Source organism: Zootoca vivipara, chromosome 3 (genome assembly GCF_963506605.1).
Source record: "Zootoca vivipara chromosome 3, rZooViv1.1, whole genome shotgun sequence".
Taxonomy (NCBI): Eukaryota; Metazoa; Chordata; class Lepidosauria; order Squamata; family Lacertidae; genus Zootoca; species Zootoca vivipara.
The window spans coordinates 103,879,601-103,894,680 of NC_083278.1; the positions used below are offsets into that span (position 1 = coordinate 103,879,601).

Sequence of the window (15,080 nt, forward strand, 5' to 3'; positions counted from 1 at the left end):
GACTAGTCACAATAGGGATTTTTTTTGAGCAACCAAAATAGTGAATACATTTTTGAGTTCTCAGGGTTGTTTTGTTTTAAAGAAAGGGTGCTTGGAGAGAAAAATCGGGGTATGATGTTGGACATCCCAAACTCTGTAGAGTTTTGAAATGGAATCCAGCAGGTGTTAGGCACACTTAATTGGATTAGTCTTTGCACCTAGGAATATGCCTTTTTGCAAATTGGACCATAGATCCAACTGGCTTGGTATTGTCTACACTGACAGGTAACAGCCTTCCAGGTTTTCAGACAGGGACTTCTGTAGCCTTACCAAGAGATGGATTGAACCTGGGACTTTCTGCATGCAAAGCAAATGCTCTACCACTGAGCTATAGCCCTTTCCTTGTACAAAAAGCAACCTCAGGATACAGAGGCTGCTGAGACAAAGACCCGATAATGTCTTTCCCTCTCCCTCTCTTTTTATTAGTCTTTATATTAGTCAAGCTGGAGTGTGAGTTTAGTAAGTTGATGGTAGGTTAAAAAAAATCCAACAACCATAGAAGTCAAATTGGATAGTATTTCTTCATGGCTGAATGGCAAAAGCTGCATCTGTTTAATTCCTGAAGGTAACTCAAACCTCTGGGAATAAACATGCCTCATACTGGCTATACAGTGAGGGTAGATAAGGAAATGCTATTTAAAAATGGGCCAATGTGCAAAGCAATTCTTTGGGAAGTTGTTTCTCAAAACCAACTTTTTATCACCTGTTTCTTCCGAACGAAAAGACGCTCGCGGAAAAGAATGGGATTTCCCCCTCAATTTATTTACTTCAGTGTTGATACCTGATTTGGTAAATTGATGCCTGTTGGCAGGGCCGGCCTTGTTTTTTTGTAAGCTATTCTGGGAGTGTCCTGCTTGAACTCCATGGAGGAAGGGCAGGGTAAAACTGTAATAGACTGTTCAGTTCATAATGTTATCCCCCCCAGTGGTTGAGAGATCAATGTACAGAGGCTTGTCTTACCGTCATTTTCTCTCCCTTCCTACTAAGAAAAGCCAAAATCTGTTTATCTCCCCCTCCCCCTCCCCTTTTTTACCTTTTTAGGACTGGGCAAGGCTTCCAGCATTAAGCCCAGTGCTCCTGTGGCACCGCCTGCCTTTACGATCTTTGAAGACGAGAATGCAGAGTGAGTTGAACTGTTTGCAACACCTGTGTATAGGAGCCAGTGGCACTATGTTATCTCAGATGTCTTGCAGCCATCTTTGGGCTTCTCTCAGTTCAGGCAAAAAGTCTCACCACTGTTTCTTTCAATGTTACATATGCTACCGTGCATCTCAGAGTGGTCCAAAGGCGTGTGATGCTGCCACACTGCTAAAGCTATGTAAGGATCAGACTGATCATTACCTAGATAGAAGGTTGCCCTGCAGTTCTCTATACAGGTAAATGGTTCTGAGTTTCTCGAAGGAAGAGCAGGGTATATAAAATAAAAGGAGCCAGAACGAATTAACTTTTCTCTTTCGCATCTTGTTGATACTTCCCATAGTAAATCTCTTTGAAATCCCATCTGGTTGGCATGACTAAAGGGCTAGTTGGCATTTCAGATGGGGCTTAAATGAATATGTGAGGAAGTGAGAGCACACACAAGTCTCTGAGCTGCACTTACAAGCATATATCCTTGTCACCGTTAGCATGTTCCGTGCCTGCAGTGGGGTTGTCAGATTCATTTACTAAAAGGGCAACAAAATGAAGTTGTGTGACATACAAACCTGGCTTATCGAGGACAATGGCCGTTTTGGATTGTCGTTCATTCTCTATGTGAATTGCTTTGCCCTAAAGATTTGCTCCAAAATTGAACTTTTTCTTTCAGTGTTCCCATACATCCCCCAAAGTTGACAGGACCCAAAGTCTTTGGAGAACGTCCCACAGTCAGCTGTGCTGCCAAATCAGCAGTAAGTGAATGGCATTTATAACAGAGACATATATCAAGGATTTTGAGAATGCAGGATTCTTCAAGTGTTTTGAGAGAATACTCCCAGTAGTCCTCCCACCCTACATAGAGCCTCATTGGAATTATGCTGCCTCACCCCTGGGGTATGCTTCTTCCTTACTACTGGGTGTTTGTAAATTAAGCTTCAGATCTGTGTAGGGTACAAAGTGGGCTGCCACAACCTATGCTGACCCCTCTCAACCTGTCTTCCCCACTCCCCACTCTCTGTGTCAACCATTTTTGTTCTTGTCTTTTGTTGTTTCTGTTAAACAAAGGGGGGGGGGAAACTAAATAAAAACCTTAATTGAGAATGAACTTGGGTTGTCAGATGACTAAAGAAACCATTGTCGATTGATCATAGAGTTTTAGTTGATTTATGTATAGCTGCTTAAATTTGCATATGAGGAAAATAAAACATTTTAAAGAAAGTGTTTGGATGTGGCACTCACGTGTCTTAGTAGGTATTGTCTTAGAGGATCGAGCCAACGATGGTGAGCCAATAGTCTTGCAGATGCTGTTGGACTACAACTCCCATCATCCCTGACGGTTGGCCATGGTAGCTTGGGCTGATGAGAGTTGTAGTCCTAAACAGCCTTGGCTCACATGCTGACGTCCAGCTCTGAGGGCCTTCTGGCGGTTCCCCCACTGTGAGAAGTGAAGTTACCCTGTTTCCCTTATTTTAAGACGTCATAAAATGAGCCATAGCAGGATTTTTAAGCATTCAAGGAATATAAGCCATACCCCGAAAATAAGACATAGTGATAGGTGCAGCAGCAATGCCGGCCGCGGCAGGAGGAGGAAAAAATAAGACATCCCCTGAAAATAAGCCATAGTGGGTTTTTTTTTTTTGAGGAAAAATAAATATAAGACGGTGTCTTATATGCCACCCTGTGGAATACCCTTCCGTCAGATAAACAGAGATAAACAACTATCTGGGTTTTAGAAGAAATCTGAAGGCAGCCCTGTATCAGGAAGTTTTGATGCACAGTTGTGTTTTTAGACTATGTTGGAAGCTGCCCAACGTAGCTAGGGCAAATAAAATAAATGAAAGCCCTGGTGAGCGATATAACAGGCCACCTAGCTATGTTCACTTTGTGAGGGCATACAGTTGTTGCAAGAGTTGATTGTTCCTCTCCCGATTGCCAAACTGGTTTGGTGTTACATCTAAATGTAGTTGTTTATGTGCACGTGGCCTCACAAACTCCTTATGTGCGCATCATCACACATTTGCTATGTGCACCTAGCCTGCACCAGGGGAGATGACGCTTGTAAAACTTCTGCTATTGCCAAACAAAATAAAATCGGGGGGGGGGGGGTATTTTCCTTTATATGTCCCTAACTTTTGGGAGGTGAAATTCTCCTTTCAGCTTTGAATGGAAAGGTGGATGTAGCTTGTGTGTCACTGTCTTTAGGAGGAAAGTTCGCCAACGGAGGGCCTGAAGGATGACTGCACCGTGTGGGCTAATTTCAGCAACAAGACCCTGGCTCCTACCCCAGGTAGCACAGGAGATTTTGCTTGTGCTGCATCACTCGCCTCTACGCCATTCCGCACCATACCACTGTCAGCCTGTCAACAGACTCAGGGTAAAGGTAAACTTGCTTTCCCAGGAAGAATATGTCTAAGAATACAGGGTTGTAGAAAATGGTCTTCCTAGGCAAACTTGCCTGACTATAAGCACTTTATTTTATATTGCTGTTTGCCATTCTGCATCTAACCAGAAAATGCCTGTTAAGCTTGGTTTACACCGGTTACGTCCAAACCTGGGTGGGATTGTGTTAATTTATGAGTCCTGACTAGGGAACGACAAACCACAACCTTGGGTTCAGATTGGAAGCCGAGCTTAATTATGGCTATATGGTTTGTTTCTCCCAGTTGCACCAGAGAATGCAAGATTCAGCAGTATTCAGCAGTATACTACACCAGCTTGCAGCTCACTGGATTCCTTTTTTTAAAAAAAAGATTTTTATTAATTTCTTTCTTTAAAAACATAGACGCACAACAAACATACATTTGATATTCTTCTCTCTCACAACATCACTGGATTCCTTAGTTGCTTGTGCCCTTTTTTTTTAAGAGAGAAAAGGAGAGGGTAGACAATGTTCATATAAATCAGGCATCCCCAAACTGCGGCCCTCCAGATGTTTTGGCCTACAACTCCCATGATCCCTAGCTAACAGGACCAGTGGTCAGGGATGATGGTAATTGTAGTCCAAAACATCTGGAGGGCCAAAGTTTGGGGATGCCTGATATAAATAAATAGCTGGCGATGTTCAAATTATAGGGAATAATTGTGTATTCCAAGTGCTCAGTGTTTCATCCCAGTACTTTGGCTGAATCTCCATGCCTTTTCTTTTGGTCTCTGTCATTTAGGCTTGTCTTTTCAAATGTTGATGATGCCTATCAATGAGAAAATCTTCTTATTTCCCTGATTTAAATGACTTAACTGAAATCTTTTTTCTTGTGAAGTTATTGAAGACCCTTGGAGCGACAGCTTAATTCATCAGCTTCTGCTTGGGCTGCCCAAGCCAATAAGTGCCTACTCAAATACTTTTGAATGGGGATCAAGTCTTCCAGTTCTCAAACCGAAAGCTGAACTCAAATTGGGTAAGACCTGCATACTACTGTGTACTTGGTTTCCCCCCTGCATAAGTCAGTTTAAACTGTGTGGTGTGGACAGACGTCTGAAAGCAGTAGTCAGTTTGCATTCACTGGAGGATGCCAGACAGAAAGTGAGAAGCTGGGACTTGTTTGCATTTTGCAAGAACAATGAAGTCTTGGGCTTTTTTTTACTCCAAAGCAAATGTTTTTGCAGAGCTAGCCCTATTGTGCATCACTGTCTACCGGTACCCTGCATAATACTAAATCAGGGGTCTTCAGATGTACAGGAAATGATGCAGAATTCATCATCCTGAGAAATTAAGCTTTCATGGAGTTGCTTAATTCTTAAAAAAAAAATGTAGCTAGCTCTTATAGCAGCTACAATGCATGCTTGAAAATGTGTAGGCAGTTCCTGCATCAATCTCTGAAGTCAGAGGAATGAGTAGGATGAGACTGAAGACAATGTACATACCTAGGTTTCCATATGGTTCCCTGTCCACACGCAGACCTGCTTGACCTGTTTCATGCACCTTCATACCAGTCTCTGGGACCTTTGTTCCATAGAATTCCTGGAGGGGGTACCACTGTCAGGCCAGAAAGTTAGCACATGTGTTTGAAATAGGTCATTTTTGCTGTATTCTAATTCCTTTACTACATTTCCTCCTCTTCTTTCTCCTTGCCACTTGCTTAGCAACCACATCCTTTCATGTTGACCTCTTACTGGGAGAAGGAGCTTTTGCACACGTCTATCAAGCTTCTGTCCTTGATATGGAAAACATGAAAAATAATCGGAAAGTCATACTGAAAGTAAGTGGGCTTTGGGCTTCTGTGGCTTATCTAAAAACAAATGCCATCTCGTAGTGCTGTTCTTTAAAGGTCAGATGTGGATGCTTCCTAAGCAGACTCTTCTGTCTTCATGTACTTAAGGTTATAAAGAGTTTAACGGTTAAGGGTTGATCCATGGTACAAGAGACACTTCTGTCCTGTGCCCATTGCACCGTTTGGCAGAAGGTTCTATCTGTAGTGGGATTTGAAATAATTTTTATTTTAGTAATAATTGTGTCCACCCTGCCCTTCTCCAAATCCTCCCCAACCCCCACCAAGTGCCTAACATGGATCCATGAAGTCACTTTTTCCTGCAGTGGTGGTGGGTTTTTCCTGCATGTTGCTCCTCCCACCCTCCTTTGAATCTCCTCTACCCCTACCCTTCTGTAAATGAACTCAACGTGGTTTGTCCAATGTTCTCTTTTCCTTCAGTGGAGGAGATCTATAGATCAGTGTTTCCCAACCTTGTGCCTCCAGATGTTTTTCGGACTACAATTCCCATCATTCCTGACCACTGGTCTTGCTAGCTAGGGATGATGGGAGTTGTAGACCCAAAACATCTGGAGGCACAAGGTTGGGAAACACTGCTATAGATGAATGGGAGGAGCAAGCCTTCCTTGGGTCTCCTCCATTCGCTGCAGAAAATGAACTTGCCCTGGGCAAGAGAAAGCGACTAATAAATTCAATAAATAATACCGTGGCCTGAATATAAGCTACACCCAAATATAAGCCACACCTTTAAAATTCAAGGGGGGGGGAGACAATACCCAAATATAAGTCACTCCCTTAAAATTCTTCAGTCACACCCATTCCATTTTACTGTATGTCTGTTTCAGCAGTGATACCATAAAAGCCAATTTTTGTAAGGTTGCGAATTTAAGCTGCACTTTAACTTTTCACGGTCGGAATTTGAAAAAAAAAATGAGGCGTATGTTTAGGCCAATACGGTAATAATTACCCTAAAAGTGTTTGTGCATTTATTTGCAGGTGCAGAAGCCAGCAAGCCCCTGGGAATTCTACATAGTAGCTCAGCTAACAGAAAGGCTTAAACCAAGCTTGCGCCATCTTTTCATCCAGTTCTATTCTGCTCACTTTTTCCGCAATGGAAGCATTTTAGTTGGCGAGCTTTACAGTTATGGGACTTTGCTGGTGAGTGCGGTCTGGGTATCAATGAATGTTAGCTTTACTGCGGTTGGTCTTGGTCCAAATCGGGAATAGGGTACTTTTTCCAGCCTGTGTCTACTATGAGCCCAAGTGTGCAAACAAACAAGGCCAGCTGGATCATGCGGTCCTAGCTGTAGGTTACGGTGTCTTCCAAGGTGAACGCTACTGGTTTGTGAAGAACTCCTGGTCCACCTACTGGGGAAATGATGGCTACTTCCTCATGTCTATGAAAGACAACAACTGTGGAGTTGCCACTGGTGCCACGTTCCCGATCATGGCATAGCCCGACTTTGCCTTGGGAAGCTTCTTCAGGGAATCTCAGAGATGATACCGTCCAAATATATATTTTGCTTTCAATCGGGACCACCACCCCAAACTCCTAAACATACCTAACATATTTGTTTTCGTGTGCTAAAATCTTTAGCCACGGGGCTGGAAGAGTTTTGGGGTGGTTTTTTTTGTTTTTTGTTTGTTTTAAAAAGGCATAATCTCAACTATTTTGGAAGCTGTTTCATGAAGGCTGTCCCCCACCTTGAGAAGCAGGATCTAAGTACTACCCTGGATAAATAAAATCACAAAGTCCAGTCATCTTATAGGGATTGCCCTGTTGGAACAAAAATAACTTCTGCACCGCCTTCCAATATTTTTGAGAGTCCTAATCCTCATTGTGCTTGCGTCTTGAACAGGCCCTTCATTACCCAGTCTCTTCTTACCCTTCGTCCCTCCAGTTCCTTAAACCTACTACAGTCATACCTTGGAAGTTTTTAATGTGTGATATGTTAATGTATTTTAAATCTTTGTTGGAAGCCACCCAGAGTGGCTGGGGAACAAATTATAATAAATAATAATAATAATAATAATAATTATTATTATTATTAACCATTCTGGGCAAGCTTCTGGAGGTCACATGCCAGTAGTGGGCAGGGTCAAAGGCAAAAGTGGGCGGAGCAGTAAATGTGAAAGTCGCTGTAGTATTGTAGGCTAGCTTTTGCACACACTTGTGTACCCCACTCTGTCCTCCATCCAGGCAAGCAAGAAACCTTATCAGAGATCAAGGGCATAGTCTAGACAGGCAAAAACACTTAAGGAAGGGCACAAAGCAGGGCCAGTGAAGGGTGTATCCCAGGGAAGAGTCCCAAGGGCCAGATAGAGAGGTGCAGGGGATCGTATTTGGTTTCCTATCTCTGGTCAAGCATGTTCATGTACAGCTTCCATTGTACTCTTGTAGCCTAGTTGTATGCATGTTTACGCAAACGTTCATTGAAACATGCTCCTTAGTTCAGCATATGTAGGATTTCAGCCTTATGCCTTAATTTGTCTACTCATGGCTAGGGTCATTCATAAGCATCTTCTCTTCCCCACCCCCAACTCTCTCAACTTCAGAACACCATAAACATATACAAAAAGCTGGTGGAGAAGGTGATGCCCCAAGTGCTTGTTATCTACTTCACCATACACATTTTACGCATGGTCGAAGAGCTTCACAGCTGTGGGATAATTCATGGCGACATTAAACCCGACAACTTTGTTTTCAGTGAAAGGCAAGTATTTCGCTTGTGAGTTGTCTTACCTTTTAAAAAAAACAATCAAAATAACCTGCCTTGCCGTATTGGAAATAATGGTTCAATTTCTTTGAATCACAAAAGGTTTTGGGACAACGACACCTGCGATGTGGATAGCGTGTCTCATGGCTTGACCCTAATTGACTTTGGCCGAAGCATAGACATGAACCTGTTTCCTGAAGGAACTGTATTCACAGGAAAATGCAAAACATCTGGATTTCAGTGTACTGAGATGATGACAAACAAGCCATGGAATTACCAGGTATGGGGCAAATGCATGGTTTTTGTCTTTGTATATGCAGTCTGGGACATATCTCAGGGGTAGAACATCTACTTACAGGTTCAATCTCTGGCATCACCAGGCAAGAAATATCTCCTGTCTGAAAGCCTGGGAGAGCTGCTGCCGGTCAGTGTAGACAGCACTAAACTCAGCGACCAAAATTTTTGACTAGGTATAAAGCAGCAACATTGGTGACAGATGCTGTGCAAATTAAAAATCTATTGGTAGCCATTGGGTCTTCATTTCAATAAGGACTTGCAGCTCACTCACTGCTTTTGGAAGGCTGGTGGTATGCGAAAGTACTAAAAAATATCGTTAACTTTGAACGTTCAAAGTTCACACTAGGCGGTGTGTTGGTTAGAATGTTGGATTAGGACTAGAGACCTGAGTTCAAATTCCTGTCCAGGCATGAATCTCACTGGTTGACCAGTCACCAACTCTCAGCCTAACCCTACCTCACAGAACTGTTGTGAAAATAAAATTGAGGTGGGGGAGAAAATTTCTGTGCCACCCAGAGCTCCGCGGCAGAAGGGTGAGATCTCAAAAAACAACAACACCACAACAAATTGTAAGATTAGATCCTGAAAACTACATACAGCAGTTCAGAAGCATGGGCTAGTTGAGGATCACCATAAACTTTGAGGAATATATTAATTTTTCCTTCCTGTGTAACTGAAGCTTTCTACAAACATGTCCTTATTTTTTAGACTGATTACTATGGTATTGCTGCAACAGTCTACTGCATGCTATTTGGCACATACATGAAAGTGAAACATGAGAATGGAATCTGGAAACCTGATGCTCTCTTTAGGAGGTTGGTCAAGAAAAGTCTTTTTCCAAAATGTCTGCCTTTGCGGTAATACATAACATGTCTACGCACCTGCTACATATTCCTGTGCAGTCCGGGGGGGGGGGTGTTCTTGGAATTGTCCTTTGTTCATGCTTTTTCATTGGCTTTTTTTGGACACCAATATCATTGACCCACGGTAACTAAGCGCACTGCCTCGTAAACACCTAAGGCTCATCAGCATCCGTTTAGGAGGCAAGAGTCTTTGATACCACTGGACTGTAATGTAACAAATTTGGCCACAGCGTTCCATGCCCATCAGTGAGGGATCTGGCATAATTTTTTTCCAAAAAAGCAAACCTTTCATACCTAAAACAATGATTAAACACAAAAAGTGGCGCCCAAATTAGACATCACCAGCAGACGCTCTGAAGACACCAGCAGCATCCAATAGCCAGAATGGCTGGGGAAACCCAGCCAGATAGGCGGGGTACAAAATAATAATAATAATAATAATAATAATAATAATAATAATAATAATAGTAATAATAATAGAAAGGCAGATCACCCACTGCTGCCTTGAAAGCCGTGGCACCAGATGACATCACAAAATTCCACAGCAACCAACTGAAAACAGGCCTTTTGCAGCAACAAGGCCCAACATTGCCAAGTGGAGGTAGGGGCCTGCCGGGGGGGGGGCTGAATAGGCGACAGGGATAGGTAATGCATCAGAACAGGGTGGGGGGAGACACAGGAATGAAACCTGCCCTCTCCACAGTATCTCGCCTCGGCTTTGCAGACTAGGCTGAGTGGATTTAGGGGCTGCCTGGGTGGGGGATGGGGGGCCAAATAGGCCGCAGCACAGAATCAACTGAATATGGGCCTTTTGCAGGGCCGTGCCTTTGGGTAGAATAAATGTTATTTCACATAACACACATGGGTAGGGGAGTCAGGGTTGGGACAGGGCAAAATTTTACAGAACAGGCGCATTGGGGAATGATGGTGTGCAAAATGAACGGGTCCCAGGGATAACCCGGGGGGGGGGGAGGTTGGACGGAGGAGAGGAGGGAAATCACAGGGGTAAGTGGGTGGTTAGGAGGAGGAGAGGGGGAAAATCACAGGGATAAGCCGGGGGGATGAGGGGAGGAGTGGGGGAATCACAGGGATACGTCATGGATGGGCACAGGGTAGGGGAAATCACACAAATAACCCACAGCAACGTGTGGCAGGGCCAGCTAGTGTGTGTGTGTGTGTGTGTGTGTGTGTGTGTGTGTAGTGATCCGCTTTTGGCTGCTGGTCTGTTTATTATGTTGTCTTATTTGTTGTTGTTACTTTACCCTGCATGGGGGTATAGTCAGCAAGGTAGCCTATAAATATCTAAATAAAGAAGACTGGAGTTAAGCAACAACCTGTGATGTCAAAGACCCTTGCCTCCTAGACTTTAAAGGCCTGCGGCATAAAACACATTCACCAGCTTCCTAAATCAGAGGTTGCCTATTGGCGCACTTTCCTGCACAGTGGTGTTTCCCCTCCCCTGACTGAAATTAGGCTTGAAAGAAGCATTTTACTTTTGCACTTGTGTTGGGTAGTATCCTGGCTGCATGTTAAATGGGTGAAATCTTTCCCAGTGACTTTTCTTGGTTAAGGGAGACCAACATTGGTCTCGTGTCATGGGAAAGTTTGAGCTTGTATATTAGGACGCAGCAGATTTGCAGTAGGCATTTTTAATGATGCCTGTAAAGTCTTTAACCTTGTGCTTAATCTTCCAGGATCCCTAATGCAGAACTCTGGACTGATTTCTTCTTCACCTTGCTGAATGTACAAGACTGCAACCACATTCCTTCGTTGGGAGCACTGCAGGCAAGATTGAGAGACGTATTTCTGAGCACTTGTGCCAGTAAAGTAACAATGCTCCGTAAAAGGCTTGCAGTGTTGCTCGTGGAAAACAAAAGTTCACGAAAGTGAATCTTGGGACTCCAAGGTCCACAAACACGCCTGAATAGAAAATGCTCCCCACCTTATTGTAACTATGAATATAATAAATTTAACAGTGCCTAGGAAACAAGTATAGCAGCTTGGAAACTGCGTAGCTAAGAAAATAGGGAAAGGATTGAGAATGGGACGCTAGGGTACTATGACGAGTGGATGGAGAAGAATTATAAAGGCTTGGGGGAAAAGATGCATTACTGTAACCACTAAGATGAGGATGTTTATAGAAGGGGTCTATTTTATGTAGAGGAGAAATTTTAACTGCCATGTTCTGGAATGAGTTTCTCAGGCTCTGAACTGTTTACTATGGTAACATCCAGAACAGACTTCCTCTTCCTGTCCCCTACATCCAAATAAAGGAATGTAGGTGGCACTGTGCTCTAAACCATTGAACCTCTTGTGCTTGCCGATTGGAAGGTCGGCGGTTCGAATCCCCACGATGGGGTGAGCTCCTGTTGCTCTGTCCCAGCTTCTGCCAACCTAGCAATTTGAAAGCATATACCAGTGCAAGTAGATCCGCTGCAGCAGGAAGGTAAATGGTGTTTCCATATGCTCTGGTTTCCATCACGGTGTCCTATTGCTCCAGAAGCGATTTAGTCATGCTAGCCACTTGACCCAGAAAACTGTCTGGACAAACACCGGCTCCCTCAGCCTGAAAGCGAGATGAGCGCCGCACCCTGTAGTCGCCTTTGACTGGACTGAATCAAATATGCCATCAAATTACCATCCAAATATGCTCTTGAGATGGGGAAGGGGATCAGGGAAGCATCTGAAAGAGGAAGTGTAGTAATGGGTGACTTCAACCACCCTCACATAGACTGGGTACATGTGTTCTTGTCCTTACAAATAGGTAAAATTCCTAGATGTCCATGGGAACTGAGCAGAGACCCTGAACCTGTTGCCTAATGTGTTGTTTGAGCACTTGGGAACAGTGACCACGGTGCTATCAAATACAAGATATGTAAATGGCCAATTGGTAAGAAAATCTCTAACATGGTTGCATTTGTCTTCAAAAGACAAACTGCCCCCAATAAGGGGAAATTTTTAGAAAGGAAGTTGGGAGTTGTTGCAAAGCACAATATTAGAAGCTCAGCTAGAGTGTATACCATAGATCAGGAAGGGAGCAGCAAGGCCAATAGGATGCTGGTTTGGTTAACAAACAGTCAGAGCTATTGGAGGCAAGAAGGCATCCTTCAAAATAGAAGCCTCATCCAAATATATACAGAAACTTTAGCAAAAGAAACAAGCAGGAGCATGTTGCTAAAAACTAAGATCAATAACAAAATGTTCTTTAATAAATTAGCAGCAGGAGCATGAGTATGGCTCAGTTAGTAAATGCAGTTGGCATGAAGTGCTCCGTGTTGGAACAGAGGGTACAATCAGGACTCTGAAGGTCATTTAGCCCAACCTTCAAGACAGGAATCTATGGCCATCGAACCTGAGCTGTACAGAATAGTGGAACTATTGCCTCTCATGTGATGTGAACACTGCTTCTATTAATATAATGTATGATTGCATTTGCTTTTTTAGCAGCCGCATCATACTGCTGGCTCTTAGTTATGGCTTCTGCGCGATCTTTTCCCCATAAACAGGGGGAAAGCATGCTTTTAAGACTTATGTCACACATTGCCAGCTGCAGGGTGGTAGTGGTTGTGCCTGCTCTGCTTCTGCATGACTTAAGAGGCAGCTGCCTCACCCCTATGAACCAGCCTTCAAACTGGTGTTAACTCTGACATTTGGATTTTGGCTGTTAATATCTTCCGATAATTAACTTTGCCAAACATGGCCCAGATATTGGCGCTTTTAAGCACTCTTTCCTGTTAGGTATCAGTTTGCACAAAGATGTAGCATTTTTAAACCAGGCCACAAGACAAAATCCATTTGATCCTTTCTCCTTGCTTTAAACATTCATCAGGATAACAGGCAGGAAAAAGAGGAGAGAGAGAGAGAAACAGTCTTCTCTTTATAACTTTTTATTGGTTTACACCACATTGGTTGATAATGCACCCAAGGAAAAGCAATATTGTATCAAAACAGGTTACAGAGGTAAATATTAGACATTTTATACAGGTTTTAGTACTATGTAGTTAGACAGCATGCTAAGTATCTTTGGAGAGAGTCAAGTATTTTAGACACATTCAATGTGCTTTTTTCCCTTTATAAAAAATACTGCAATTTTCATGATTTTATACACTTAAAAAATATAGCGCTGTGGGATGCTGTATTCATTGGAGGAAGGGATTAGAGAGCAGAGCATCAGTACCTCTTATCTGGTAGATAAGCCTGTGGTAGCTCTAAAGGTGGCAGCCAGTGAGCCACCTGAAAAGCAGCTTCCAGTTATGCAGCACTGTTGAAGGTAGGGTTCTTAAGGTAAGTGTCATCCGGTGAAAGGTTTAAGATCTGCTCCAGTGAAGGGCCTTCTTCTTCCGGAGGTATCTCTGCTTCAAACATGCGTTGAAGTAAAGCATCAACAGTCCTGTATCCTGGGGACAAAAAGATGAACAATGTTACTTTCCAGTGATAGAGAAGCTCCACAGTACAAATGCACACGAAAAGTTACACCATGTAAAATGGATACCACTTTGACTTCTCTCAGCAGCCTAGTCTGACCCTTGGGTGAGTGGGACTTCAGTTTGATCAACGTGTTAACACACTCATGTCTTGGAAAATACACTCAAGTTCCATGTTAAACATTCAGCAGCAACCCCTTAAAAAGTTTGACAGCACACTCACTTTTGGAAGCAACTTTAAACATCAGTCCTTTCGGTTTCTTCTTGGTTGCTGCTCCCTCTTCACCTCCAAGGTCATTTTCACTGGTTTCCATGTTGTCTATCAATTGACCTTCTAGTAGTTCATCTCTTTAAAAAAAAGACCACAAAAAACTATAAGCACCTGCCTTCTCAATACATTCCCTACAGGGCTGCAGATCGTGCTTTTCCTGTTAGGTGCATAGCTTTTTACTGGGAATGCGATTTTCTTCTTGAAAAAAAGACTTAAGGCTGCAATCCTCAGCAGGGCTAAACACAATAAAGTCCTAATGAACTCAGTGGGGCTTATTCTCAGGTAAATGTTTAAAATAGATCGGGTCTAGAGCAGCCAGGTGCCCTGCACCTCTTTTGTTTTGTTTTTAAAAATAAATTGCATTGAGACTTTCCATAATGTAGTAGAAACAAACTAAGCACAAAACCAAAGGGGCACATTGGTTGCCAGATGTGAAATATATTGGCATTTTTAAGCTCTCCTACCCCATTCATTCATTCATTCATTCATTATATATAATAAGTTGACAGGCTGTGCCAATTCTTAAAACTGGTAAAGAATCAGTTTACATGACCAAACAATGACAGCAGTTAGAAGCAAAAGTTATTAAGAATTGCAGTTTATGGGGGGAACATCTAAGGGTATATCCAATGTGGCGCCTTCTAGACTTGGTTGGACTACTACTCCCAATCAGCCTCTGCCAGCAAGGCCAATGGGAGTTGTAGTCCAACATCTGGACCACCACTGAAGGGAAAGTGGATCCATTGTAAATACTTTCAGCCAAATGGCCACAGAAGTTATAACAAGCATCAGTTTCTGCAGGTGGCAGCTGCGCAAGTCCATACAAATCAAGCATCCCTCAGCCATCATTCATTGGGCCATGTAGATGGGACCGGAAGGGAGATGTTATTCTGTCCTTGGTTAACTTACTCCTGAATGCCCACACCAAGTTCTTGGATTTTCTTCTCGATGGCAGTTTCCACTTCACTCTTTTCAAGGGAATACTCCACAAAGAAAGCTTCCAGAATAAATGCTATAAAGATGCTAAAAATCAAAAGTTGACACATGGAAACAATGCACCTCAAAAACAATCCTTTCTCCCCCTCTACCTCAACCATCCATGTGGCAGCTGGCACCGAAGTGTGTGATCA

The 15,080-nt window shown here is 43.1% G+C and overlaps 2 protein-coding genes across 4 annotated transcripts in view; one reads left to right on the forward strand and one right to left on the reverse strand.

Moving 5' to 3' along the window:
* BUB1 (BUB1 mitotic checkpoint serine/threonine kinase) overlaps positions 1-13,135 on the forward strand; it is a 30,795-nt gene extending 17,660 nt beyond the window's left edge. Inside the window, exons 14-23 of one of the 2 annotated variants that reach the window (XM_035110545.2) lie at positions 1,081-1,162; positions 1,844-1,925; positions 3,376-3,553; positions 4,431-4,568; positions 5,254-5,369; positions 6,375-6,536; positions 7,935-8,092; positions 8,198-8,375; positions 9,101-9,207; positions 10,950-13,135. In XM_035110545.2, coding sequence (XP_034966436.2) covers positions 1,081-1,162; positions 1,844-1,925; positions 3,376-3,553; positions 4,431-4,568; positions 5,254-5,369; positions 6,375-6,536; positions 7,935-8,092; positions 8,198-8,375; positions 9,101-9,207; positions 10,950-11,145 — 1,397 coding nt within the window. In that variant the 3' untranslated portion in view covers positions 11,146-13,135. The remainder of the gene's footprint in view (positions 1-1,080; positions 1,163-1,843; positions 1,926-3,375; positions 3,554-4,430; positions 4,569-5,253; positions 5,370-6,374; positions 6,537-7,934; positions 8,093-8,197; positions 8,376-9,100; positions 9,208-10,949) is intronic. The other variant, XM_035110546.2, reaches the window with a different exon arrangement.
* An 8-nt stretch (positions 13,136-13,143) lies between these two features.
* Positions 13,144-15,080, reverse strand: part of LOC118083117 (two pore calcium channel protein 1) — a 38,961-nt gene continuing 37,024 nt past the window's right edge. Inside the window, exons 17-19 of one of the 2 annotated variants that reach the window (XM_035111212.2) lie at positions 14,860-14,973; positions 13,903-14,027; positions 13,144-13,652 (exon numbers count right to left, since the gene is read on the reverse strand). In XM_035111212.2, coding sequence (XP_034967103.2) covers positions 13,507-13,652; positions 13,903-14,027; positions 14,860-14,973 — 385 coding nt within the window. In that variant the 3' untranslated portion in view covers positions 13,144-13,506. The remainder of the gene's footprint in view (positions 13,653-13,902; positions 14,028-14,859; positions 14,974-15,080) is intronic. The other variant, XM_035111213.2, reaches the window with a different exon arrangement.